General features: G+C 43.0%; 1 protein-coding gene across 2 annotated transcripts in view; it reads left to right on the forward strand.

Moving 5' to 3' along the window:
* Znf236 (zinc finger protein 236) overlaps window positions 1-25,744 on the forward strand; it is a 97,918-nt gene that overhangs the window by 45,897 nt on the left and 26,277 nt on the right. For both annotated transcript variants that reach the window (XM_060376986.1, XM_060376987.1), the window contains exons 12-25: window positions 3,239-3,380; window positions 3,937-4,197; window positions 7,793-8,046; window positions 9,177-9,278; window positions 9,722-9,873; window positions 11,501-11,604; window positions 12,043-12,194; window positions 13,803-14,015; window positions 17,305-17,587; window positions 18,641-18,744; window positions 20,571-20,936; window positions 21,413-21,558; window positions 21,651-21,891; window positions 22,370-22,549. In XM_060376986.1, coding sequence (XP_060232969.1) covers window positions 3,239-3,380; window positions 3,937-4,197; window positions 7,793-8,046; window positions 9,177-9,278; window positions 9,722-9,873; window positions 11,501-11,604; window positions 12,043-12,194; window positions 13,803-14,015; window positions 17,305-17,587; window positions 18,641-18,744; window positions 20,571-20,936; window positions 21,413-21,558; window positions 21,651-21,891; window positions 22,370-22,549 — 2,700 coding nt within the window. The remainder of the gene's footprint in view (window positions 1-3,238; window positions 3,381-3,936; window positions 4,198-7,792; window positions 8,047-9,176; window positions 9,279-9,721; window positions 9,874-11,500; window positions 11,605-12,042; window positions 12,195-13,802; window positions 14,016-17,304; window positions 17,588-18,640; window positions 18,745-20,570; window positions 20,937-21,412; window positions 21,559-21,650; window positions 21,892-22,369; window positions 22,550-25,744) is intronic.

The following is a 25,744-nucleotide window of genomic DNA, read 5'->3' on the forward strand; positions in this document are numbered from 1 at the left end:
GTGTAGGCTGTTGTAACCATCTTTATTCTTCCTTAGTGGATGTGTGCATGATAGCTCTTTGGAGGCTCTCAGGAGGCTGTGGGGTCAATTCTGATACAGTTCAGGTAGGGTTTTGGAAGGGCATTGTTACAGTTAGGAAGTAGATGGGCTATTTAGGTTAGCCGGTTACATTTAGCTTATCGGAATTTTTACCTTACGTAGTGTCAGTACATTAACATACTGTAACAAATAATTTAATCTCTTATTAAGGACAGTTGTTTGTTGGTATAGAATTATATAGCCATATGTTTTTCAGAACTTTTAGAGCTGTGTAAGAACTTAGATATATCCCCCAACCTCTCAAAACTGCCTTTCCTGTGTTGATAGACTTAAACACTGGGTATAGGGCAGTTGTTACCTTTGCTTTGGGTCATGTAGCTGGCTTTTCTAGAACCTGGAGAAGATTGTGATTTCTAGGCTGGACTAGTGTGTCACTAGAGTTTGTGTCCTCTCTGTGTCCACTGCCTCTGGACCCAGGTTCTAAGTGCAAAGCACTCTGAGCTGCACTTAGCTGAGCACTGCTTGGTCTCCAGCAGTTGGGCTCTCGGTTATACTTTAAGTGCATTTGCTCTGAAAGTAGGATCTAGGCTTTAAATAGAGTATTGGGGTTGGGATAATCTCAGTACAGCTTGAATAATTTCTACCCAAAACAATTTGAAACAAATGTCTTGAATTTCAGATACTTTACACAGATGTAATAAAGTATTTGGGAGGGAAGGATGGGACTCAAGTTTAAAGACAAATTTCATTCTTTTTTAATCTTTACTGCATACACATTACGTGAAGATAATCTTATATAGTAATTTTAATATCGGTCATTTGACTGTGACCTGTCTGTCACAAGAGAACAGGTATGGAATTTTCCACTTAAAATATCATTTTGGTTCTCAGAATGCCTTATGGAACATTTCATACTTAAGTTTAGGGATCTTCAACTTGTATCATTATCTACAGTTACAGCTTCCTTTTAAACTCCGTGTGTGTGTAGTATATAGACATAGGTGTATGAAAATAAAACTTGCATCTCAGCATAAATATCTGGCTAATTGGCATGTATACTATTTTTAAAATGTTTTAAAGTATTTAAAATATTTTAAAACATCAGTGTTACTGTGTTTGATCTTTCAAGTTTATGTTTGCTGTTTTAGCCATTGTTAAATGTACTAAACACATGTATGTTATATATCACAGTTTATTATAGTGTATTATATGTGAGATGTATGTTTTTTCACATCCTGTCATTTTGCAGTTGTATTTTGCCTAAGCTCCATTTTTCTTTGCTATTATAGAAGAGATTTCAAGGAACTTAAAGTCACTTCTAGTTTGCTTTTGACTTATGCTGAATCAAATTTATGCATGCTTTTGTTTGAGATTAGTAGTTTCCTAAAGAGCCAGAAGTGGGACAGAAATGACTGAGAGAGCCAGCGTGTTAGGACTTGATGAGCGTTTTATTTATCCATTTTTTTTCTTTAAAGATTGAAAGCTTTTAATTTGCTTTGTTTTTATGACCCTGTCTGAACAAAATTAGCAGAGATAAAAATGAATATTGATTTCTTTAATGACTCAGAGGAAGGCCTTCCCCTTCCCTCAGAGAACTTAAGGGTCTTTTTTTCACAAATCATGTACTTGGAAACCATTTCAGAAATTGTAACTGCATGCAAGAGGGAAGACACTAAGGTGCAGAGTTGTTCATTTTAATATTGTTTATCCATTCAAAGTTCCTGAGAGCCCAGTCCATGGCTACAGTAGACATCTGTGTTGACATATGAGGAAGATAATGCTACCTTTAAAGACTTGGAAAAGGTGTTAAGGGCTTGCATGACTTAGGGAAACAAGGCAGATGATTCTAGAACAAGGGAAATAACTTGGAAGGGTATTCAGGTCGGTATCATGTATAAGCAGTGAGTTTTAGGGAAAAGAATTGGAACACAGCTTGCTCTTTTAGGGAAGGTCAGTAAAAATGGAATGTCTTAAAAGATGCCTGATTGCTCTGTAGAAGTTTTAGTGATACTACTGAGGGCGGAAGGAGGGTGGGAAATGGAGAGGTAGAGGGGAGAGTGTCAGCAAGTGCTTGCTGCAGGAGGGAAGTCTAGTCTTCCCCTTGGTGTTGCAGACAACTATTCAGTAAGTGAATTCTAAGAACAGACTTTGTGCTGAATTGTGTAGATAGCCCAAAGACATTTCATTTTGTGTTTATAGATAAGCTCACCAAAGAACTCCTTAATTTAATAAAGGCATGTAAATCCTGAAATCCGTATGTCAATAATATTTTTAAAAGTTAGATTTGCTAGGTGCGGTGGCCTAATATTATCCCAGCACTTGGGGAGGCAGAGGCAGGCGGATCTCTGAGTTCAAGGCCAGTCTGGTCTACAAAGCAATTCCAGGACAGCCAAGGCTACACAGAGAAACCCTGTCTCAAAACCAAAACAAAACACAACAACAAAAAACAAAGACAACCCCCCCCAAAAAAAACCCCAGCAAACAAAGAAACAAGATGTATTTATTTCACTTTATGTGCATATTTTGCCTGCATCATATAGGTGTATATGTGTAGGTTGTTGACTCCAGAAACTAGGGTTAGGGATGCTTGTCAACCACCATGTGGGTGCTGGGAATTGAACTCAGGTCCTCTGCAAGAACAACAAAGGCTTTTTAATTGCTCAGACATCTCTCTAGCCCCTAGACTAATTATCTTGCCCTTTGCAAATATCTTTTTAATTAAAAACAAAACCAAAAACTACAACAAGAAAAAACTTTGGGAAAAGTGCTGGCCTTTACAGAACAAAGTGTCATGTTAGAAGTATTTATATTTTGAGCTTATTATTTTACTTATGGAATACTCATACTGCATATAGAGAGATTTAATATCCTGATGTAAACATGTAAATTTCATGTTAACACATGCTTATATTGAAATTAAATGTAGAAGGCCATTAAAAATGATTCTGAATCCAGGATATATTTATAACAATATACATGCCCTTCATTGCCAGAAGATAGTGATTGATAAACCTTTTGCCATAGGCATGGAAATGACTTGATTAAATGCATAATAATTCATGATATAATTAAATTAGTCTTTGTTGTGATACTGGGGTCTGTACTCCTCAGAATGTTTTTCTTTACCTTAAAACAAATGCTCTTGACATGCTAGTACTCCCACTAACCATGCACATCCTGCTTTTCTTTTGGTTTGTAGGTCTTATCCAGCCCATTCCAAAAAACCAGTTTTTCCAAAATTATTTTAATAATAATTTTGGCAATGAAGCAGATAGACCATACAAGTGTTTTTACTGTCATCGAGCATATAAAAAGTCCTGCCATCTGAAACAACACATCAGGTAAGGTCTGGGGTTAGGTGGGAAAAATTGGTGCAGGTGCAGAGATTTAATGATCTGATGACTTAGTGTTCAGCATGGTGTTGTTAGCTTAGGAGTAAAGTATTTTACTTGACCAAATATTTTCTGATATTTTTTATTCTTAAATATATTTGTTCAAATATTTTAGTCAGACATTGCCCGTGTCTTATTTATATTCCAGTTATATTGTACTGTTTGCAATTTCCAGCATGTATTAAAGACTTGTTTTTACTTAATTAGAACGTTTAACTCTCAGATGTTCTTACCAGAGCTTCATCTTTGTTAGCATCAGTGAGACAAGAGGTAGTGTAGCACTCTGAAAATAGAGCTTCCCCAAGAGGTGAGTTTTCACCTCAGTGTGTGTAGCTGGTGTCTCTGGGCAGGCCACTTGGATTTGCATATTACAGATTGTAGAGAGGGAGATCTTTTCAACCCTTGCTTTACAAAGAGTATCACAGAGTGAAGTGTCTCTGAGTTTACATTTGTTACAGTGTTACAAATGTGTAAAGAATGGATTAAGGTTTTCCCTGCTTTTTAGATCACATACGGGTGAAAAACCTTTCAAATGTTCTCAGTGTGGAAGAGGCTTCGTCTCTGCAGGAGTGCTCAAAGCCCACGTGCGCACGCACACTGGACTCAAGTCTTTCAAGTGTCTGATCTGTAATGGAGCCTTCACCACAGGCGGTAGCTTGCGGCGGCACATGGGCATACATAACGACCTCCGGCCCTACATGTGTCCCTATTGCCAGAAAACGTTTAAGACCTCACTGAACTGCAAGAAACACATGAAAACACACAGGTAGGTGGGCTGCTGAGGTACCGGCTGCTGACCTGCCTGCCTTTTCATTGTCGTGTCCTTCTCTAATGTGGAGAGTGTCGGGTTGAGAAATTTGACTGTGCTTAGGGACCTAATGAGAGCCATAGAAGACAGCATGAACTTATGTGAGTGTTTTTATTTTTATTTTTCTTTAGCCAGGTATGAGGGCTCATGCCTATCATCTAAGGACATGAGAGGCTAAGGCAGGAGCACTGCTGTCAGTTCAAGGGCCAACTGGACTAGAGAGTAAGACCCTGCCTCCAACAGACAAGGACACCAAGACAGTCCTCCATGCACACCCTCACACACATACACACACACTTTTTTTTTCTCTTCCTTCCTTCCTTTTTTTTTTTAATGTAGCTCAGGCTGGCCTCAAAGTCCCAGTTGGTGAGGGTTACACATGTAGATGATGCTCTACTCAGCTAATGTTTTGTAAGAGCTGATACTCAAAGGCTAGACCGTGATAGTTAGGTGGGAAAGAGTTTTAAAAAGAAAGTCTTAGTCAACCCGAAAGTGTTAGTCAATCCTGTGATGTATAGGTTAAAGATGTTTTTTCATGTGTGTGAGTGCCTGTAGGAGTTGGTTCTCTCTTTCCCCTATGTGGGCTCTGGGGTTTAAATTCAGATTGGCAGGATTGAACGAACAGAGCACTGACTTGCCCAGCACCTCTCTGGCCTGATCGCTAGATTCTATAAGTGAATTTTAGTGATGTTCTAGTGTTGAATTGTAGACCATAGGTCTCAGATATGCTGTAAACCTGTTACTCAGTGTAACCTATGTTTTTATCTGGTAAAACGCTAGCCCAACAGTGGTGGGCACAGCATAAAAGATGCATGCTTCTGACTAGAACTGAGGCCAGCACTGCTATGAGGCCACAGTAGCAGTAGTGTTGTGTAGAGCGTCTTGGCTCATCTGAAGTGAGGGCTGGGCCCACCATGGAAGGGCGTCAAACTCGCTGCCCGGAATACTGGCCTGTAGCCAGGTAGCATTCAGCTCAGGGGCATCTGCTGCACACGTCTACAGATGTAAACTCATGGTAGAACAAGCTGAGCATAGCAGACCCTTCTTGTTTTGTGGGTTCTTACTTGTTTTGTTTTGCTGTTTTTCTCACCTGTTGTCTAAACATATTTTACAGAATTGACTTGATTTTGAAATATTTAGCAAAGAAGTTAGCTGCTGCTGCAGACCACCAGACAGCATCTTATTGGTGGGGACATGTAGGAGACCTCACAGTCATGTGTCTGCTGTGCCACACTGCAGTTTGTGGAAGTAATTCTGAGCTATGGGGTGCTTGGGCCCATCAGTCCCTGTGGGCGAGAATGCATAGTGCCCCATCCCACTCAGGTAGCAGGCTGGTATCTCCTCTCCACAGGTTGGCTCCACAAGCTACAGAAAGGCCTGGAGCTTGGGAGTTTCAGTGCCCTGTGGCATGTTAAGTGCTCTTTGTGCCAGGAAGCCAGGCTTTTGCCTTCTGTGAACATGCTGAGAATCCAAGGTTTAAGGCCCTCTGTGGATGGGCCTGATGCTCGGTGGCATGTTACTGGGTCTCTTGAACTAGCTCAGATATTTTTAGTGTCTCTTGGTTAGGGTGACATGAGGGTCACACAGCACTGTGTGGCTCTGCAGTGTGTCAGAGACTAAGCAGGCCATTACTCTGCGCCGTAGGTGTTGGGCCCTCTGACAGATTTTGTATAGATTCCTTCAGGCCTGCAAGGAGAGATATATCCCATATTTTCTCCTTTGTCCATTTTGGAGATTCCCAAAATGTAACGCACATATATATTAAAAAACACAGGAGGTAGCCCAAGCGGCTTCAACCTTGCGTACAAACTACAGGCAATAAGGATTACTGAGAGTCGTGGTCTCCCCTCAGGGAAGAACACACCAATTGGTGATTCAGTCCCAAATGGTCACCTTGAAGACATGCACATGAGGAGCATTATTCAGACTGAGCAGGTTTTATGTATGTATTGAGGAATATGCACATATACATCTGTTATGTAGCTACAATTAATTTTTCAAAAAGGCCATGAATTTGACAGAGAGAACAAGGAGATAGGGAAGAAAAGGAAGAGGGAAATGATGTATATTTATAACCTCAAAAAATAAAAGGAATATCTTTAAAAATAGACAAACATGATTATAGAAATAAAATCATAAAAACAAAACCAAAATATGTAGGCAAGGAAGCAGAAGCTTCGTGTGAGACAGTCTCAGGAAGGACCAGACAGGTGGCCACTGCAGCACAGAAACTGTTGTAAAGAGTGATTCGCTTTCGGCCTGCCTGATGTTGTGTGTACTTTCTGTTGTCTGTTCTGTAGTAAAAGTAGTTGAGAACTGATTGTTGGTCATCAGGAAAGGAAAAGGCAAGACTTTGGAATTCAGTATGGAATACAGAGGAGGCAGATCCATTGGGATTCTGGAGTAGAACATACAACATATGTGTTACTGCTGTGGGCCTTACCATGCACAAATGAGAGAGAGTGGGGGACTCAGTATCCTAGAGTCTTTGCATGGTGGCTAGCCAGTTAATCATATAATTGATGTAGTTGTTTTTAAGTCCTTGTGGATTCTTTCATTAAATTTACTGTTCATCTTTCTCTTTGAAAGAGAAATTGTTGATCATGATGAATATTTACTGTGTATGTTTTGTATACGTAGCTATCACTCAGAACATTAACATGAAAATCAGAATGGACACATATTACATGTTCTGAAATATGACGATTAGCTGATTGTGTTAGTTGATTGTCTCCTAAAAAGCCATTTAAAGGATAAACCCTTTATCTTCCTAGGCAGTTTCAGAGGCTTCATGGTGGTCTATAGGCACCTTAACTTAAACTGGGCTGAGGCTGCACAATTTAATGTTCAGCACAGTTTGATGGCAGGGGAGACAGTGACAGAGTCTGCTCATTCTTGGTATTCAGGAAGCTGAAAGGAAGGGTTAGGGGACAAGTGACAATCTTCAAAAGCATGCTTCCTGCAATGGGGACCAACTTCCTACTGTCCAACACTTCTTCCGAATATATTAGGAATTTATTAAGGGATTATTCTATTGAGCAAGTCAGATTGTCCTAATTTAGTCATTTCCTCAAAGTCTCACTTTTGATCATTGCTGTATTGGAAACGAAGTCTTCAGCATATGACTTGTGGGTGGGTACTTTATCATGTCATACCACAAATACTGTTTGTGTGCACATGGCAAGACTGCTTTCTAAAGGAGTATATTTTGAGACATCCTTTCACTATGTAGTCACAGCTCTTCTGCTTCAGCCTCCTAAGAGCTGAGATTACAGGTGTGCATTAGTAGTCTGGTTTCTTAAACTTTGATTATGGCATGTGTTGTCCTTCCTGTCTCTTCTTGCCTTCATGTCCTATGATTGCAAACAGCAGTTGAAGGCAGCAGGGTTTTCTTTAGGATTATAAAGTGGTTAACTTTTAGTTAGATTGACAGCATCACTTTGAAATGAAACATTTGAAGAAAGAAAACACTGTTTTAGTGAATGGCATCTTTCGAGGTTGTGTCTGCTGCTGATAGTGTCTACCTTTATGAACTGTTGCTGCTTTTCCAAAGATTTGAACTGGCCCAGCAGCTCCAGCAGCATCAAGAGTCTTCCTCCATGGATGACAGCACTGTGGACCAGCAGAGCATGGAAGTGTCAGCTCCCATGCCTGTGGAGATTGAAAGTGCAGAGCTGCAGCAGACACCAGAGACCGTGGCGGCAGACCCCGAGGCTATTCTAGAACTGGGGCCACAGCATGTGGTCGGCACAGAAGATGCGGCACTTGGACAGCAGTTGGCAGATCAGCCCTTGGAAGCTGATGAAGGTACTATGTCTAATGATCCCAGTGCAGCGTCTGTTGCCTTCTGCTTGGTGCTAGGGATAATATCCAGAGCCTTGTGTAGGCTAAGCCCTTCGCCACTGAGCCAGACCAGCTGTCCTGTTTGCCTTTTAAAATCACAGTCTGTGCCAAGTGTGTGTGTATGCAGCTGTGGTGTTGGACCCTTAATTCTGCCCTTACATTCTTTAGCCAAACAGCAGCTTCTCAGTTTTGTTGGCTTCCTTTAGGGAGTGCGTGAGTTTTGGTATTTTGTTTGGTTTTTCTTGTGTGGATCAGGGTTGTTGTCTGTTTTAAATACAAAGCAATCTTGACTCCTTGTGGGCAATATTAAAATTATTTAAAATCTTAGGCCTACAGAAAAATCTGCTGGCCACATTTTGTTGTAAATCTTCCAATTTTTTTCTAAGCAAATGGGTCTCCCGTGTGCTGTTGTATACATGTTGAATATATGATGGTTTTAAAAATAGGATCTTTATGCAATTTTTAGAAACTTAGTTTGATATATTGTCAACATTTTTTCCTTTTAGCTGTGCTCATCAAGGACGCCATGTAGATCCTCAGACTGATGAGGCTAGTAATTGTTACTGGTCACAGTGGATGGGGTTCTTCATGCAGAATATAAAGCAATATGTTGCTTTGTTTCATCAGCAGTGTTGGTCAACAAAAAGTGCCAGCTCAGCTGCATCAGTGTGCTCATTTAATTGATGGTCTGCAGTCCTTTTTCAAATGTGCGTTGGTGTTTTGTCTGCATATGTGCCTTGGTGGAGTGTTCTTAACTTCTGAACCATCTCTCCAGCCCCAAGCTTGTTAGCAGACAATTTGCTGGCCGATTTATTAAGGTTTTGTTCTGTGGATGCCCAAAACTTTACTTAGCCTATGGGTAGGATTGCACACGTTTTATCCCCTATGAAGCCTGAGTTTTACATAATTACTACATATAACTGCATTTCAGAGTATTGTTTTATATATAACACGTTAGATCAATGAGCATTACCTTCTCTTGTCTTTTCAAAATGAGGAGGCTAGCTTTTGCAAACTCACTAGCATACTTTTGGATGGATCAGTAGATGGGAAATGAACTTCGACTATGTGCGCTCCTTTCTCTTTGCCCCTAGATGGGTTTACAGCTCCCCAGGATCCTCTCCCAGGGCACATGGACCAGTTTGAGGAGCAGCCTACTCCACAGCAGTCCTTTGAGTCTGCAGGGCTTCCGCAAGGTCAGTACAGTTGCAAACCAGCTGACTTGTGCTGGATTTAGTTTGCAAAACTTAGGTGTTTCTTTGAGGGCTCTTGTAAAATTTACGGGTTTAACTTAATAATTGCGTGCATGTATGATTTTTTTGTATACAATATTTATAACATCTCATATCTCCTAAAAAGTGACTTTTACAGCCACTCTATGAGGGGTCTCCGTCTCAGAGAAGGTGATGGGTTGAAATGAAAATTTGGTGGGAACTGTGTTCATGGCTGGAGTATAAAACCTGTGACTTGGACTGGGCACAGCCTGTTGCTTATTAACAGACAACTCAGAGCTGCTAAAAACATCCTAATCTTGATTCTCATTCAGGAAGCAGAAGTTGCCTAAACGTGTTTTCTTTATAACTTTACCTTTTGTATAATTAACGTTTGTTGTAGAGCTCCTATACCTCATTTGTTTCAGGTTTCACAGTGGCTGACACGTACAATCAGCAGACCCCCTTTCCACCTGTGCAGCAGCTGCAGGATTCTAGCACACTTGAGTCCCAGGCCTTGTCCACGAGTTTCCACCAGCAAAACTTACTGCAGGTCCCAAGCTCTGACACCATTAATGTGGTGAGTGTGTGCAGAAGGGCTGAGCAGCTCCTTATTCACAGATGCCTCTGCGTCGTCTGCTGTGGTAACCCAGGTGCCCTTGCTTACCACAGCACACCGACATCTGGTGCACTGGGGCCGTAAACGGGGTGCACCGTGTGCAGTGCACAAGGACATCTTTTTCTTAGAGCATCTTAACTTCACATGAGTAGCACCATGGGCAGCCTTGCCATTTTGACTGGGAGCCAGAAATTCACTAGTGTGTTATGTAAGAAGTTGAATTAGCGAGTGTGTTATTATAGGAATGTTGCTTTGGGCACAAGATGTGTTTTGTATCTGAAATCATAAATGTTAGAAGGAAAATAAAAATAATGTCATATTAAATCAAAAACTACACAAAGCTTTATTATTCATTTCTTTAAATAATAGGTTTCTGGAAAAATAATATTTTCATTCATAATTAATGTTTTTCTTACTCAGGTTAGGGATACTGAAGTGTTCGGTTTTCTTTCCTTTTGCAAGTTTTAAAAATGACAGACAAGTCCATCTCTAGCAGTGTTAGTAGTGGGCATTTAACAGAGCCCTTGCTTTGAGGTGGGGCACATGGTTTCAGCAGGTGATCAGATGATGTGGAGAACATGCTGTGTGCTGGCTGAGCTTCACTGCACAGCCCTCTGAAGAGAACTCGCAGCGGGTTCAGTGCTGCTCTGCTGCGCTGGGCTGTGGTCCTTAGGTCAGGAAAGGAGTCAGGGTAGCTGACTCTGAGGTACTGTCTCTGAGAGGTAGAGGTGGCTTTTCTTTCCTTGGGGCCCTTGTGACAAAGAAGTCTTACTCTTTTCAGAACATAGTGTATTTATCCACACCAGTGTGTGACTTCCCACTGCTGTGACAATATACCCAGGTAACGAACTTAAAAGCAGAAAAGGGCTATTTTGCTTCACAATTTCAAAGATTTTAGTCCATGAATTGCTGGGTCTTTTGCTTTGGGTCCTTTGGCATGGCAGAACATTACCCTGGGCATATGTCGTGTGCAGGAAGAAAATGCTTACCTTATGGCATTTGGGGTAGGGAAGAAAGCTGAGGGTTCCAGTTCCCCTACAAGGGCATGCCCTCCATAATCGTGTTCTCCAGTAGTCCTTCCCTGAAGGTACTGCCACTCCCAGTATGTCACAGAGTAGCAGCCAGTCCTTAAGAATACAGGGTGTTTCTGATCCGGTCATTCACAGGTAGTGGGGGCACGCTGATGAGAGAGTCCTCATGTTTATTTATACTTTATACTACAGTGGTTTATTAGTCAGGCATGGCGGTTGACAGCTATAATCCCAGCACTTGGGAGGCTGAGCGTGGAGGAGCTTGAGTTGGAGACAAGCTTAATCAGCAAATTCCAGGCCAGCTTTGACTGACTGGACTTAGACACTGTCTCAAACAACCTGTGAATAAATGGCTTAGTAGAAAATAAGTCCGTACTTAGTCATGTTTGTGTGAGTGAGTTAGACTTTCCCTGTGTCAGATGATCACAGTGGGTTAACGCATGGTTTTTCTTTTAAGGCTGCATTATGAGCAGTTACATCTTTGCTATTATTGAGTCATCTTATACTTAATTTATAGCTATTTATATATTCTTGCTGTATATTTCTGACCATTTTAGGCAACTCGTTTGCTTCCAGAGTCATCTCAAGAGGATCTGGACCTACAAACACAGCGTCCACAGTTCCTGGAGGACAGCGAGGACCAGAGCAGGCGCTCTTACAGGTAATGACTGTACAGATCCAGCTCCTGAAGCTGAGTGCTGACTGCACTCTTGCAGTGGGCGAGTGCTCTATACCTCCTGCTTTCTCTGCTCATGAAATAGGTTTTGTTATCACTCCAATTTATAAAGCATCCAGAAGGGTGTCCTTGTTATATAATGACTACACCAAATACTTTGTCTCCTGGAAAGTTAGCGCAATTTCAAAATAATACATGTAACAGTACAAGTACCCTATACAGAACTTGATGTAGTGATTGTCCTTGCCTCTCTGTTGTACTGCTCGATGTAGTCCCTGAGTGTGGGACAGTGCAGCGGTTTCTCTAAGCCCTGACCACCTGCTGAGCTGCTGCAGCTGCTTTGCTCCCTCTGCTGCCAGGGTCGGGCTGCTTGGTAATCAGCCCTGAGTGAGCAGCGGCTGAGCTCTCTGTGCTTCATTTCAGGTGTGACTATTGCAACAAAGGCTTCAAGAAGTCCAGTCACTTGAAGCAGCATGTGCGCTCACACACGGGGGAGAAGCCCTACAAGTGCAAGCTCTGTGGGCGTGGTTTTGTCTCCTCTGGTGTCCTCAAGTCCCACGAGAAGACACACACAGGTTGCTGTTTGTTTTCTGTAGAAATGATGATTTTTTTTTTTTTTGTCTTTTCATGGTACAGCTTTCCTGAAGTAATCCACACATTCAGTTCACTCACTATACAATTCATGGTTTTTAGCATGTCTGTAGAGTTCTGAAAACATCCATATGTAATCTTGGCATGTTTTTATTGCATAAAAAAATTCACTGCCTTTTATCTGTCACTCCCATGTTCTCTTAATGTCCTCAACCCTACATAATCCTTGACCTGCCTTGCCTCTGTCTTTGTGGATTGCGTACAGTAGAATTGCCCACGAGTGGCTCATGTATGCTCTTCTGCTTAGTGCAGTGTGTTGTTCAAGGCTCACCTGCAGTGTAGCATGTATTAGCACTGTGATCCTATTGTGGTCCATAGTGTTTCGTTGTATAGATAAACAAGTTTTTAATTTATCTATTTATTAGCTCTGCTGTTTGACTTTGAATAATTCTCTATGGGTATGGCTTTATCACCCAGGAACACAGTTGTTGGGCCGTAATAATTACCTTTTAGGGTTGTGGATGACTGTGTGGGGATGATGTTACTTAGCATGTGCAAAGCCCTGGGTTCCAAACACCAGAAAGGAAACACACTTTTAAACTTTCGAGTTCAGTCAAACTGTTTTTCAAGTAACCGTGCCTACCAGCACATGTATGTAGGTTCTGATCCTTCCTGATGTCTCTCAGTACATGTCTTGTCTGTGTTTTGCTATCAGTGTACTTGGGTGGGAAGCAAACTCTCGTTGGGGTTTGATTTATGTATCTTGAGTGGTTTGTGGTGTTGAAGTTCTTCCGGTGTTCTTGTTGAGAATTGTCTGTTCTAACCATTTTTTCATTTTAAAGTTAGATTATTTGTTTTATTATCATGAATTTGGTAAATCTTTTAAAAATATAGAATGACCATTCATGGCCATTGGATCTTTACCAGATATATGGTTTGTGATTAAATTACAGTTATGTGTTGAACGTATTCTGTTTAATATCAATATGTATTCTGTGTAAGGCTTTATTTGAAAATGATGGTGTACAAAAGCCTATGGGTGTGTCTGTTGGTGATTAGGGAGTGGTGGTAAGGGCTGATGAAAAGTTGTGAGATTACTGGTATGTAGGAAGGAGGCAGGGCAAACAGCTTATTGAGGGAAGGCACAGTCAGGCTAGGTGCTTCTTTTGAGGCACTGTTCTGTCAGTCAGGGACTGTCACATTGAACGCCATCAGAAATGAGGCTGTAGGAAGGTTCCACAGTCCCCTGCTGGGTCCTACCTAACAAGCTCTTTGCTCTGGAACGGCTCAAAGATAGAGCTACAGAAATATTTTGTTCTATCTAGAAACAAGTTTACAGTTGGGATGTCAGCGATGGGAACACCACAGTCCAGTTTGTTGAGCAGCTTCTTCTCAGGGCTGTTTATTTTAGTAGAGAGTACAATCAGACACGTGCTGTCAGTGTCTTATGTCTCCAGCGGTGTCCAGGCCAAGCCTTAGGAACTGTAAGCTAGGTATACGCCACTGTTAGGAGCTGTTTGTCCCTGAGCACCTCTGCCGTCCCGGGGCTGGAGAATCACGCTTTCTCTGCTGTGCTCTTGTCTGTGACACAGGCGTCAAAGCGTTCAGCTGCAGCATCTGCAACGCGTCCTTCACCACCAACGGGAGCCTCACACGCCACATGGCCACGCACATGAGCATGAAGCCTTACAAGTGTCCATTCTGTGAAGAGGGCTTCCGCACTGCGATCCACTGTAGGAAGCACATGAAGAGACACCAGGCTGTCCCGTCGGCAGCCTCCGCAGCTGCAGACGCAGAGGGAGGAGGTAGTTTCTGGTTTGCATTGAAATTTTTATGGCCAAATGTCAGTTTAGTTATAAATTACAAATTGATTTGGATATTGTAGTCTTATAAATTAAGCTTAGTAGTACCTTCAGTTTTTAACTTAAAAAATGTATTGTTGCGTGAACATGATGCGTGTATGTCAGTGCACCCCTGGCACATGTGTGGAGGAAGAGGGCAGCTCTGCGGACAGGCTCCCCTTCGACCTTCGCATGCAAATTGAACGTGGGCCAGGCGTACAGCAGGCGCTTTACCTGCCTCTGAGACGCCCCTGAATTAATATAACTGTAGTTTACGCGCTCGCGCCCGCGCACACACACACACACACACACACACGCACACACACACACACAGAGTCACTATGTAAGCCTCCATGCGATTTGCACTTTGGGAAAAAGTCCAGAGACTCCCAGTGAAAAAGTGTTCAGCTTTCCCAGTGTCCAGGCCCTGACTTGGCTTCCAGTTGAGCGTGTGCTGTTGCTGTGCTCAGCCCTTGTGGAGCTCATGTCCCGGCTTGTGCTGTACTGGATGTCATAATTCTTGCTGATTTCCCTCTTCTGAGACCTTCAGATATAGCTGACAAAGAAAGTGGAGATTGCACTGGGTGCATATGTGGAGTTGTGTTTTATTTTTTATCAGATGCTTACATGTAGTTTATTATGATGTGCTGCAAATGAATGCAGAGCTAATTTCTTATTTTCCCTGAAATTGTAGAGCCACACTTATGAGAATCTCCCCCTGGCCAGAGGTACATTCAGAGTCATACTTCATTATCTCATTTTATTCACATTAGGCACTGTGTGATTTGAGAGACTAATCTCATTTTCTGCCGAGCATTACACAGTTAATTTGTCCAACTCTGGCACCTTGAGTTTATTATTTTCATGCTTCTTCTGTTTACTGGATGGCTTCCTTTTAGTAAAGCCCACAAAGGAAGCTGGTGTTAGAATGTGCATGTTGTTTTCCACAGGTGGTACCAGCACTCAGCACTGTCATGTTAATGAGTGCAGTTTTCATACAGCCATGAAGTGTGTGTGTGTGTGTGTGTGTGTGTGTGTGTGTGTATGTATCTCAGTTTTGCTTGTGTTGCAGCTGTGCTGTCACTGAACAGCAGTGCTCAGTGTCCTGTTCGTGCCATATAGGGCTTTTGGTCAGTCTTCTCAGGGATGAGATCTGCTGGAGAACTCTGCCTTCTTCTCAGCTGTGTGTCTGCCATTTGCCTGTAGTTGTCTACCCCAGCGGTTGCACACCAGGCCACAGGACCTCTCTGTGCTACGCTAAGATGGGAATAGTGTAGCTTTGTCCCACAGTTTGAAAAGTGAGGCTTAAAGTTTGCCTAGACCGCTGTAAATTACAACAGCCTCAACTTGGGTGTTGCAAGAGCAGTTATTTGGTCAGCCTCTGTAGTAGACAGCTCTGAGGACCTGGGCTTCTGTGCTTCTAGAAGTAGATGTGTTTGCTAGGACTTGGTGTGGCCTTTGTCTCCAGGGTCACACTCTGCTGTGAGCTGTATGAATCATGAAAAGCAAGTCAGCTCTCCTTCCTGTGGGGTAAAGGCTAGCAGACGCCATACTTTGCACCTCTGTAGTTTGCTAGTATAGCTTGGGTAATGTCCACTCACAGCTAATGTGATTAACACCTGAGGCCAGTCACAGTCCTTCTTAGCAGTCAGTGCTGAGTCAGTGCTAGGGCTGGCTTCTGCTCTTGGCGCTTTGTCATGCTGCACTGACATCTATAGACATGGTGCTGTGTCCTGTTTTCCTGCCCTGCATCTCTCAGCCAAAGGAGAAGAGTCACTGGTTGTTCTGTTTGTGATAAAGATTTTATTTCTTCATGCTTGGGATGTTTCGCTGTTTGGCCTTACTTGAGCCATTTTCTATTTTTGCTATATACTTTGCTTAATTTTATTGTCTTTGTATGTTTCATGACTTGTTTTATATTGTTCTCTACGTATGTTGGTTATTGAAAATTTTCAATACAGTTCTCTCCATATTTCATTTTCAGTGTGTGTGAGGGCCACTATCTGTAGCTAACTCCTAAATGTTTCAGACCTTATAAATATATTATGAAAGTTTTATTTGTGCCATTTTCCTTTTCTAGAACTTTTGTGAGTAGATACTAAATTTTCTAGCTCCATCTTTCATGACTGATCTCTCTCAGTCCCTAGCTTCTTTCTGTCTGTCCCCTCTTCTTTTGCACATTATGTTCTGGAACATCAATCCAGTTGTTTTTCACACTTACTAACTGGAATTAACACTATTCACTTCCCTACTACTCCTTCCCTTCCCCTATTGTTTTTCAAGATGGGGTTTCTCTGTGTAGCCTTGGATGTCCTGGACTTGCTCTGTAGACCAGGCTGGCCTTGAACAGAGTGCTGGGAAAACAGGCATGTGCCACTGAGTCCAGGTTCCCCTTTATGTTGGATTTGAGTGTTTCAGTTATGAGTCCCTTGCTATGCGTGCGCGCACGTGTGTGTACACACACACACACACACACGCACACACGCACCCTCGCTCTACCGTTTGGGAGGGTACAGCCATGTGACAGGGAAACGTGCTGTTGCATTGGCAGTTCTATTACTGTCATTTCTGCAGTTGTTGAGAACCCTTTTTTTTTTTTTGAGACATTGTTTTTTGGCAGTACTGGAATTCACTCTGTAGACCAGGCTGGCCCCTAACGCAGAGATCTGTCTGCCTTTGCCTCCCAAGTCTGGGATTAAAAGCAGGCACCACCAGTGCCTACTATTCTTTTTTTTTTTTCCTACTATTCTTATATTTTCATTGCCTTTTGATTTTGTTCAAGCAGCTGAAATTTATAATGAGAGATTCATGTGTGTGTGTGTGTGTCTGTGTGTATGTGTGAGTGTGAGTATCTTGTCTGTGGTCATTCTTTCTAATTGAGGGTTCTCTGTTTTGGTAAGTTGGCATCTGGTATTTGATCATGTGGTTTCATTTACCTAGTAATCAATTGGTCCGTAGTCAAGTGTGGATGTGCATGAGTCCCAGTGGCTGTGTGGGCTTGGATGGTTCTGAGTTGCTGCTGGCCTGTCAGAAGCTTACTGTCAACCAGAGGGACTCCTTGGTGTGGCTTTCGCTTGTCTCCTTCTCCCTCATCAGGCAACTTCCCATTACCCCAGTGGGGAAAGCAGCTGTTTGCTGTCTGAAATGTGGCTTAATTAAGTTACTAACTCCATTCTTTCATGCTTTGTCTTTTCTTCTGTTGAAACTCAGTATTCAGTGTTGATTCAGCCCTTTTATTCTATGCTTTTAACAGATACATGTGTAGAGGAAGAGGAAGAAAATTCTGACAGAAGTGCATCAAGAAAGCCTCGTCCTGAGGTCATTACTTTCACAGAGGAAGAGACAGCCCAGCTGGCCAAAATCCAGCCCCAGGAGAGTGCTACGGTATCTGAGAAGGTCTTGGTGCAGTCGGCTGCAGAGAAGGACCGCATCAGTGAGATGAAGGACAAGCAGGCAGAGCTGGAGGCTGAGCCCAAGCATGCCAACTGCTGCACATACTGTCCGAAGAGTTTCAAGAAGCCCAGCGACCTGGTGAGGTGCGGACGCCAGTGCTCCTACAGACCTGAATGTGTGTAGGTGCTTTTCCCCAGTGTGGGAAGTCACCTGCGGAGCATGCGGGCCTGAGCCTTCATTATTTGGGTAGTAAGTCACGTGGAACAGTCATGAAGAGCTCTGTTGCTTCTGCATTTTTCTGTGTGATTGTGATAAAAGCAGAAAATGAGTCACCTTAATTGAGGAGCACAGAGTGCTGGGCTATATAGGTCTAGAAAACTGGCAGATATCTTCTTACCGAGGGCTCGTGGTCAGAGTGGGAGCACAGAGCACCAGATGTCAGACCAGCAACTGATGTGCAGGATAGAGTGTAGCAACATACTGCAGAGCCTGGGACCTTCTCCTAGTTCGAGTTTTATTGCTATGAAGAAACGCTATAACCACAGCACTCTGTAACAAAGGACAACATTTAATTGGGGTTGGCTTATAGTTTTAGAGGTTTAGACCATTATCATGGCAAGAAGCATGGCAGCGTGGTGTTGGAGAAGGAGATGAGAGTTCCACATCCAGATTGGCAAGGAGCAGGAACTGAACAGGCTTGAGCTTCTGAGATCTCAAAGCCTGTTCCAACCACTAGTGACACACTTCCTCCAACAAAACCACGCCTGCTTCAACAAGGCCACACCTCCTAATGGTGCCATGGCCTATGGGCCTAGCATTCACACATTCCTATTCAAACCACCCTGGACCCTAAGCTTGGAGAAGGTGGAGGAGCCCTGGGGCCATGTAGAATGGGAAGCAGCAAGCAAGCCGGAAGCAGACCTGACCTCCAGTTTGCGGTCAGGGAGCTACTGCCGCCAGCACGTGAGGCTTGTAGAGAGCCTCAGTAGCCAGCACAGCCATAGACTTCTGACAGCGCGTCATGTGTGCTTGCACACTGTGTTACGCAGTGACGTGTCAGGGCTTCCTTTGGCCAGACTAATAGAAATAGGAGCATACCGCTTTTTATTTTTATGATTTTAAATTGATGAAGTTATTTGTAAACATGCATGTAGTTAAAAAATAAAATCCCTTAATTAGAAATGCTTTTTTAACAGGCATGTTAGAATCCACACTGGAGAAAAGCCGTATAAGTGTGAGGAGTGTGGGAAGAGCTTCACTGTGAAGTCCACACTAGACTGCCACGTGAAGACTCACACAGGTAAGGAGTGACCTTGGCGATTGCTTGGGGATGTCTGCGTACTTTGTACACAGATGCTTCAATAGTGTAGAGAGCTCAGAATCAGGAACCGTGAAGAAATAGCTACAAAAGCTTTGTTATTTCTAATATAAAGAAAATGGTTTAGCTCTAAAAGGGGGAGGGGTAAAAATCTCAAAAACCGAGTTACAAATTATACATGCTCTTTCTCAGCTTACTCCTCCTTTTCCACGAGGTTCGTTTAGTCTCGTTTGGGCCAGAGAGAGGCAGTTTGCTGGTATTTCTGATTCTGTTGACAGTCACCAGGTTATACTATCTTTTTATGTGAAGAGAAAGATCTCATCAAGTGGAACATGGTATCTTATTTCCTGAGCCTTTTTCTTCATCTGATTTGAGAATCTGAAAATCAGTTGTATTAAAAAAAAAAAAAAGAAGAAGAAGAAAGTACAGACCTTTGTCCCTTGAGTCCTGCAGCTCCTTTTGTGTGCATGAGGCTAGTAGCAGCACAGCCCTCTACTAAGACATAACTACCCAGGAGTGTGTGTAGCATGTTGGAACACAGGAACACTATAGTACTCGCTAGCTGTCATTGATAGGCTCCACTGGGTAGTGTCGTCACATTAACCCACATTCCCAAATTTTTGGTCATGATATTGAATAAATAACTACAGGTGGAATTTCAGACATTTCTGTAAAGCTCTCATTCTTTCCTGATGGATTATTATTGGCAACTAAACATGGATAAGCTCCCATTGTCATGTGCAGCCGTCGTGCTGCTTCATCAGGTTCCCGGTGTCTCTCTCTCTTACGTTGTACTGTGAACTTGCTGAGGGTGAATGGGCTAGCTTGGGCTAGCTTCCTATATACTGTAACACTGGACTTTCCGCCTCAGTTCTGAATAATGACACAGACACTTATATTTATTTATAATAGCTTTAGGCCTTGGCTTGCTGTTGGTTTATGTTTTGTGTATGTTCTATGTATGGTCTAGCTCTTCTGGTCTATGTTTTATGTATGTTCTGCTACATGCTTGTTTACCCCTCCTCATATGCCCAACTTGCTCCATGTCTTATAGTTGAATCTTTTCATGCCTTTCTTTCCCAGAGTTTCTATCTCTGGAAGTCCTGCCTGTTTTCTCAGGCCTTTGTTATCAGCCACTGGGCTCTTTATTTAACCATCAAAGGTGGTGGAGGAAGTGAGACAGGTGATGCTTAACAATGCCAAAGCTAGGTCTGTTCTCAGCTGGTGGAGAAGTTGGCATTTGAGTATACAAAGACAACCTTTACACCGTAACAAAAGCATCCCTCCAACACTGCACCCAATCTAGGTGCCTGGTGTGACCCTTGAGGTCAGCCTAGTTCCAGGTTCTGCTATGGTGGGAGTTCAGCTCAGACTACGTAGAGAAGAAGAGGTGTTTTTCCGCCTTGGAGACCCCAGAGCAATATAGGATCACAGATTTACTAAAGCCTCTGTGAGTCTGCCTGAACATCGTGGAAGCAAGTGGCACTTTCTCCTGGGTATCTGATTCTGAATTCTTCCAGACGGGAGGCAATAGGGACATAACACTGGACATAGGGCCTGTGGCGTCACGATGTTCCCTGTGCACAGTCTTCCAAGTGGAATGTGGTAATTTCTGGGGACAGAGCCTCAGAGGGGTGTGAGAACATTAACTTGAGATTGTAGACAGATATCTGCTGTCCTAGCATCCATTGAGAGCCTAAAGCACAGAGGGCCATAAGCCAGCACAGTGTGTCCATACTGCCTGCTAGAGGGTGTCTGTGGCCCAGCTCGCCACTCGCTCCTGCTGATTCCTCCTGGTGTTCTTGTAGGCCAGAAGCTGTTCAGCTGTCATGTCTGCAGCAACGCCTTCTCCACAAAAGGAAGTCTGAAAGTGCATATGCGCCTGCACACAGGGGCAAAGCCGTTCAAGTGCCCTCACTGTGAGCTGCGCTTCCGTACTTCAGGGCGGAGGAAGACTCATATGCAGTTTCATTACAAATCAGATGCAAAGAAGGCCAGGAAGCCTGTGACACGAAGCTCATCAGAAAGTCTCCAGTCTGTGAACCTCCTCAACTCCTCTTCCACAGACCCCAATGTGTTCATCATGAACAACTCCGTTCTCACAGGGCAGTTTGATCAGAATGTGCTTCAGCAGGGGCTGGTGGGTCAGGCCATCCTTCCCGCCTCTGTTTCAGGTAGGAAGCCAACATGTATCCCTCTCATCCCCTCCCACAGCCAGCAGTCTTTTGAGCCTTTCCCAATAAGGCAGTAGGGGAAGTTGAGTTCCCATTTCTTCTCCCCCTGTATCTGCTTTATCACTTGAGTACTTTGGATAAGTTTCCCAGTTAGTGTTATGTGACTAGCAGAACTCACCTGTAGCCTAGTGGGGCTGGCCTGTTGTCCTTGGTCACACGATGCTGAAAAAGTACTAGGTTTACACCAGTTGCATTTGTGTACTTAAAAGCAAATGCCACGGCTCTTGCAGCTCTTTGACATCCCATGGTTTTTTCCTTCTGTGTCTCTTCACATGTGCCGTGCGTGAGCCACGCTGCCACTCAGTGGTTGCTGTCACACTAACCTGTGGACTAATCAGTCATCTATTTTAGTGTGTTTCTTTTAGATTTAAAGCATTTGCAGCATTAAGTCCTTCCGTTTCTCATTCTCTGACCAGCTGGTGGGGACTTGACAGTGTCTTTGACCGATGGGAGTCTGGCTACCCTGGAAGGCATCCAGTTACAGCTGGCTGCTAACTTGGTTGGACAAAATGTTCAGATTTCTGGACTCGATGCATCCAGCATCAACAATATCACACTGCAGGTATGGTGACTACCATGGTTTCCTATGCTTTAATGCAGGCTAAATCACACGGAAGCACAAAGTTTTCACTACAAGTGTCTGTTGCTTTACAGATTGATCCGAGCATTTTGCAGCAGACACTACAACAGGGCAACCTGCTTGCTCAGCCAGTCACAGGGGAGCCTGGCACGGCCTCACAGAACAATTCTCTTCAGACATCAGACAGCACAGTCCCAGCCAGTGTTGTCATCCAGCCCATCTCAGGCCTGTCCTTACAGCCCACAGTGACGTCTGCCAATCTGACCATTGGCCCACTCTCTGAACAGGACTCTGTGCTGACAACCAGCAGCAGTGGTAAGAGCCCATTGCTCTTTTACTGTAGAAGCTGTAGTTTCTTGTTGTTGATATGGAAGACACATTTGGTTTTAGGCCAGTAGAATGACATTTTTCATGTCTTTGTAAAGCTTACCAATGAAATAAAAACTCGGAAGTTTCCTTAGTTTCAGTAGTATTCATTCAGTATAAGTTCATTTTATTGCTCATGGAATTTTGCTTCTCAACCTGGCTTTTTCTTTCATCATTTTACTTCCTTCCTCTTTCTTTCTCACTCACTTTCTCTTTCTTTTTTTTTATTGTGCACTGGGAATCAGAGGTAGGGCCTTGTGAACTCTAGGGTGCTTTATCCTTTCACATAAAGTAATAAGAACTGATTGATCATTTATCCTGTGTCTTTGTCTTTTAAAAATAATCCTTTGACTAAGTCCTTTTCACATGAACCAGGAGAAATGTGTCTGTTAGATCTCAGTGTTATTTGTTTTGTGATGATGAGCAGGGACCCAGGACCTCACGCAAGTGATGACCTCACAAGGCCTCGTGTCTACTTCAACGGGCCCCCACGAGATTACCCTGACCATCAACAACTCAAGTCTCAGCCAGGTTCTTGCACAGGCCGCTGGTCCCACTGCCTCGTCGTCCTCGGGCTCACCACAGGAGATTACGCTAACGATCTCTGGTTAGTAAATTCACACTGTAGAGACTGGCTTCCGACGTAAGGCCATCTTATTTGTGTCTTTTCCAACACTCAGTTTTGCATAAAAACATCACATTTCATTTATGTGGCAGGTTCAGATCTAGTGATATCTAGTATCAGAACAAAACACCGTTGGTTTCTTACATCACTTCCTAGTTCTGTAGAGGTGATTGTATGTTCAAGTTTAGAGTTGGCTACTTTTGCCATATATTTTTGGCTTAGCAAAGAGCAGAGCATGTATCTTCCTGATTCTTGTTCCTGTTCCGTACACTAAAGAAGCATCACTCACCAGAGCTGTGCACAGTAAGAAATTGTAAAAGTGCCTCCATGGTGTCACCTGTTCTTGTATCCTTAGAACACTACTAAGGTTTGGTAGAAAGTTTCAAATATGTTAGAGCATTGAAAATTTGATAAATTTTCCAAAGGTGGAAAATACTGTCAGCAGTAAAGTGCATGTGACATTAACCAGTCACCCGAACATTAGTTACTGGCTTAAGATGTCACTCCCTCCTTGCTGTACTTGTCTGTTCCTCGGGCAGGCTTACTCTCATAATGTGCTGTGGCCTGTGTAGCCTGGGGCTAGTATGCTTTGTCCATGTGATTTCCTTGCTCTGCACCCTTCAATCCCTTCATGTAAACTAATTTTTAAACCAAACCAAAAAGCTAGGGTTTCATGTAGCCCAGGTCTGTCTCAGTCACTGTGTAGCCAGGAATGATGTTGAAGCTCTGATGATCCTTCTTTTGCTCCCCGTGCTGAGAGTATAGGCATGTACCACTCTGCCCCATATTAGTCTTTTTGTTGTTGATGTGATAGCACACTGGGACCAAGGCAGGTGAGGCTGTAAACCTTCAAAGCCTACTCCAGTGATCTGCTTTCTCCAGCAAGGCTGCTCCCTGTAAAGGCTCTACAGCCTTTTCAGACAGCATGTCCCATGGGGAATAAGCACTGGAACACTCGAGCCTACTGGAGCCATCTCTTGTTCAAAGCACCACCTTCAGTAAGTGCACTGTGAGGGAGCCAGCTGCAGGGTGTTGTGCGTGCCGGACTGCCAGAGGTTAGCCCAGCCCCTTACAGTCCTGTAGTTAAAAACAAGAGCATTCTTACCTGAAACACTGCTTACTTCTGGGAGGATCTGCTATGAAGGAGGAAAGCGTCCAAGTTTTCTTTTGAACATATGAAAGAATTGCGACTACGAGGTCAATCCAAGATTGTGTTTTTATAAGTTTCAATGAGATTTACACAAAAATTAAGAGTGGAACTGAAATGAAAGTTACACAGCAGGAAATTAAAAAGTAAAAGCTTTGTTTTTTAGGAGGGTCTTCCTTCTGTATGTAGATACACTTTTGAAGGACGTGCTATAAGTTTTACCTGCTGAGGACAACACACGTTAATACTGGCTTTTGTATGACTCAGTAACCCTTCTTTGAATATACATATTGAATTTTAATTTTAAAAATATAAAAGGGTATTTTAGCTTTTTTTTAACTTTTTTTTTTTAGTATTCTCAGTGTTGGATATGTGCTAGCTCTATCAAAAACATATGCAGAATGCTTGTTCTATCTTAGAAATCAAGTTCTTTGCTATTGAGTTTCCTGTTATTCTCTAGTGGCCATGTTCTTAACACTGGTGCTTATGGGTATAGTAAAAGGGTAGCCGTTTATAACATTAAATATTAATTTCACTTGAAAGGTTTGTTGTGTCAGACACTTTCTGGCCAGTTACTCAGAGCTTTCTGTGCCACTTGTCGAATGCATCTTGATGCCATCTGCAAATTGTCCCTTGCTTTGTATCATGCATAGTACGATATACTGTGAAAAGAAGTGTTATTTAAGTTGTGCAGATTTATAGGCGTATATAAGACCTAGCATTTGGAGACAAAAACTAAAACACTGTATAAAATATAAGGATTGTCTTTCACCTCTCCAAACTGGGCTTGTGCATACACAGCAGGTGGCTGCGACTGGGTGTTTGTAGCCAGTTATTAATAAAAAGACCTGTCAAGTAAGAATCCGTGACGTGACACCAGAATATTCGGAGCATTCTTGCTGGGGTCTGTTAATAACTGACCTGCTCTGCCAATAACAGCAGTGCTCTCTCTTTGTTTTGCCTCTGCTCATGTTTATGATGCCTAGCTGCACTTCCTATCTTGTCTGGAGTGTGTAGGGAGTAGGTCAAGTTCAGAACTGCACTATAGCATCTTCATCCTCTGATACTCACTTAGTTCTTAATCTCACTCACTCCTAATATTACAACAGAGTTTCCAAGCCATCTTGCCATTTTCAAGTTTTCCAAAGCACTTGTGTGGCTTTCATCAAAGCTTAAGTATGTTTTCATTGTGTTGTACATCATTTAGGTACAGTAGGCAGTAGAGCTGCCCAAGCAGGTTTTGAACCAATAGCAGACGTTTCTCATAGGAATATGTCAGCAGCATGCTAATGCTGCATGCATGCATGCTGGTGAGCAGTGGCAGGATGCTCGTGGGAAGCTGTCAGAACAGGGATGCTCTGTATTGCTCTGAGTCTAGAAGCTTGCTGGTTCCTGTCACCAGTGAGCAGTCTGTTAAGTGGCTCTTCATGGAGCATTGTTGTATCAGACTAGGCACGCCATGAGGGGTTTAACTATAACAGACATATCTAGGCAAAGAGCTAGCTAGCATTTAATTAATGAAGGTACTAGACTGCCTTTTAGGTCTGGGCATTGTGGCGTATGCCTGTAATTCTAGTACTCTGGAGGCTTGGTATAGAGACAAACTATGTCAGAAACAGGTAAACATGGTTTGGAACTCAGAGATCCACCTGCCTCTGCTCCAGACTGTTGGGATTAAAGCCGTGCACTACCTCTGCCCAGCTATTTCAGAATTTTAAAAATAACAACAAATACATAAGGTTTGCCCATTTCTATGACAGCACTTCGGTGTATAGTCCTGCCTACCCTGGTCACCTGGATTAGATGAGTGTAGGTTGATAGTGAGGTAAAATGCTGAACCAGGTTTTGAGAACAGAAAACAGTGAGTTCACATCCAGATTGTTAAACAGATAAACAGGCAGGCGGTTGAATAAGCCAACTTCAGCAGTGGGGTACTGTCTTAGAGTTATTGCTGTGATGAAACACCATGATCAAAGCACCTTGGGGAGGAAAGGGTTTATTTGGCTTCCACTTCCACATCATAGTTATTA

Source organism: Meriones unguiculatus, chromosome 2 (assembly GCF_030254825.1).
Source record: "Meriones unguiculatus strain TT.TT164.6M chromosome 2, Bangor_MerUng_6.1, whole genome shotgun sequence".
In the NCBI taxonomy this organism is placed as follows: domain Eukaryota; kingdom Metazoa; phylum Chordata; class Mammalia; order Rodentia; family Muridae; genus Meriones; species Meriones unguiculatus.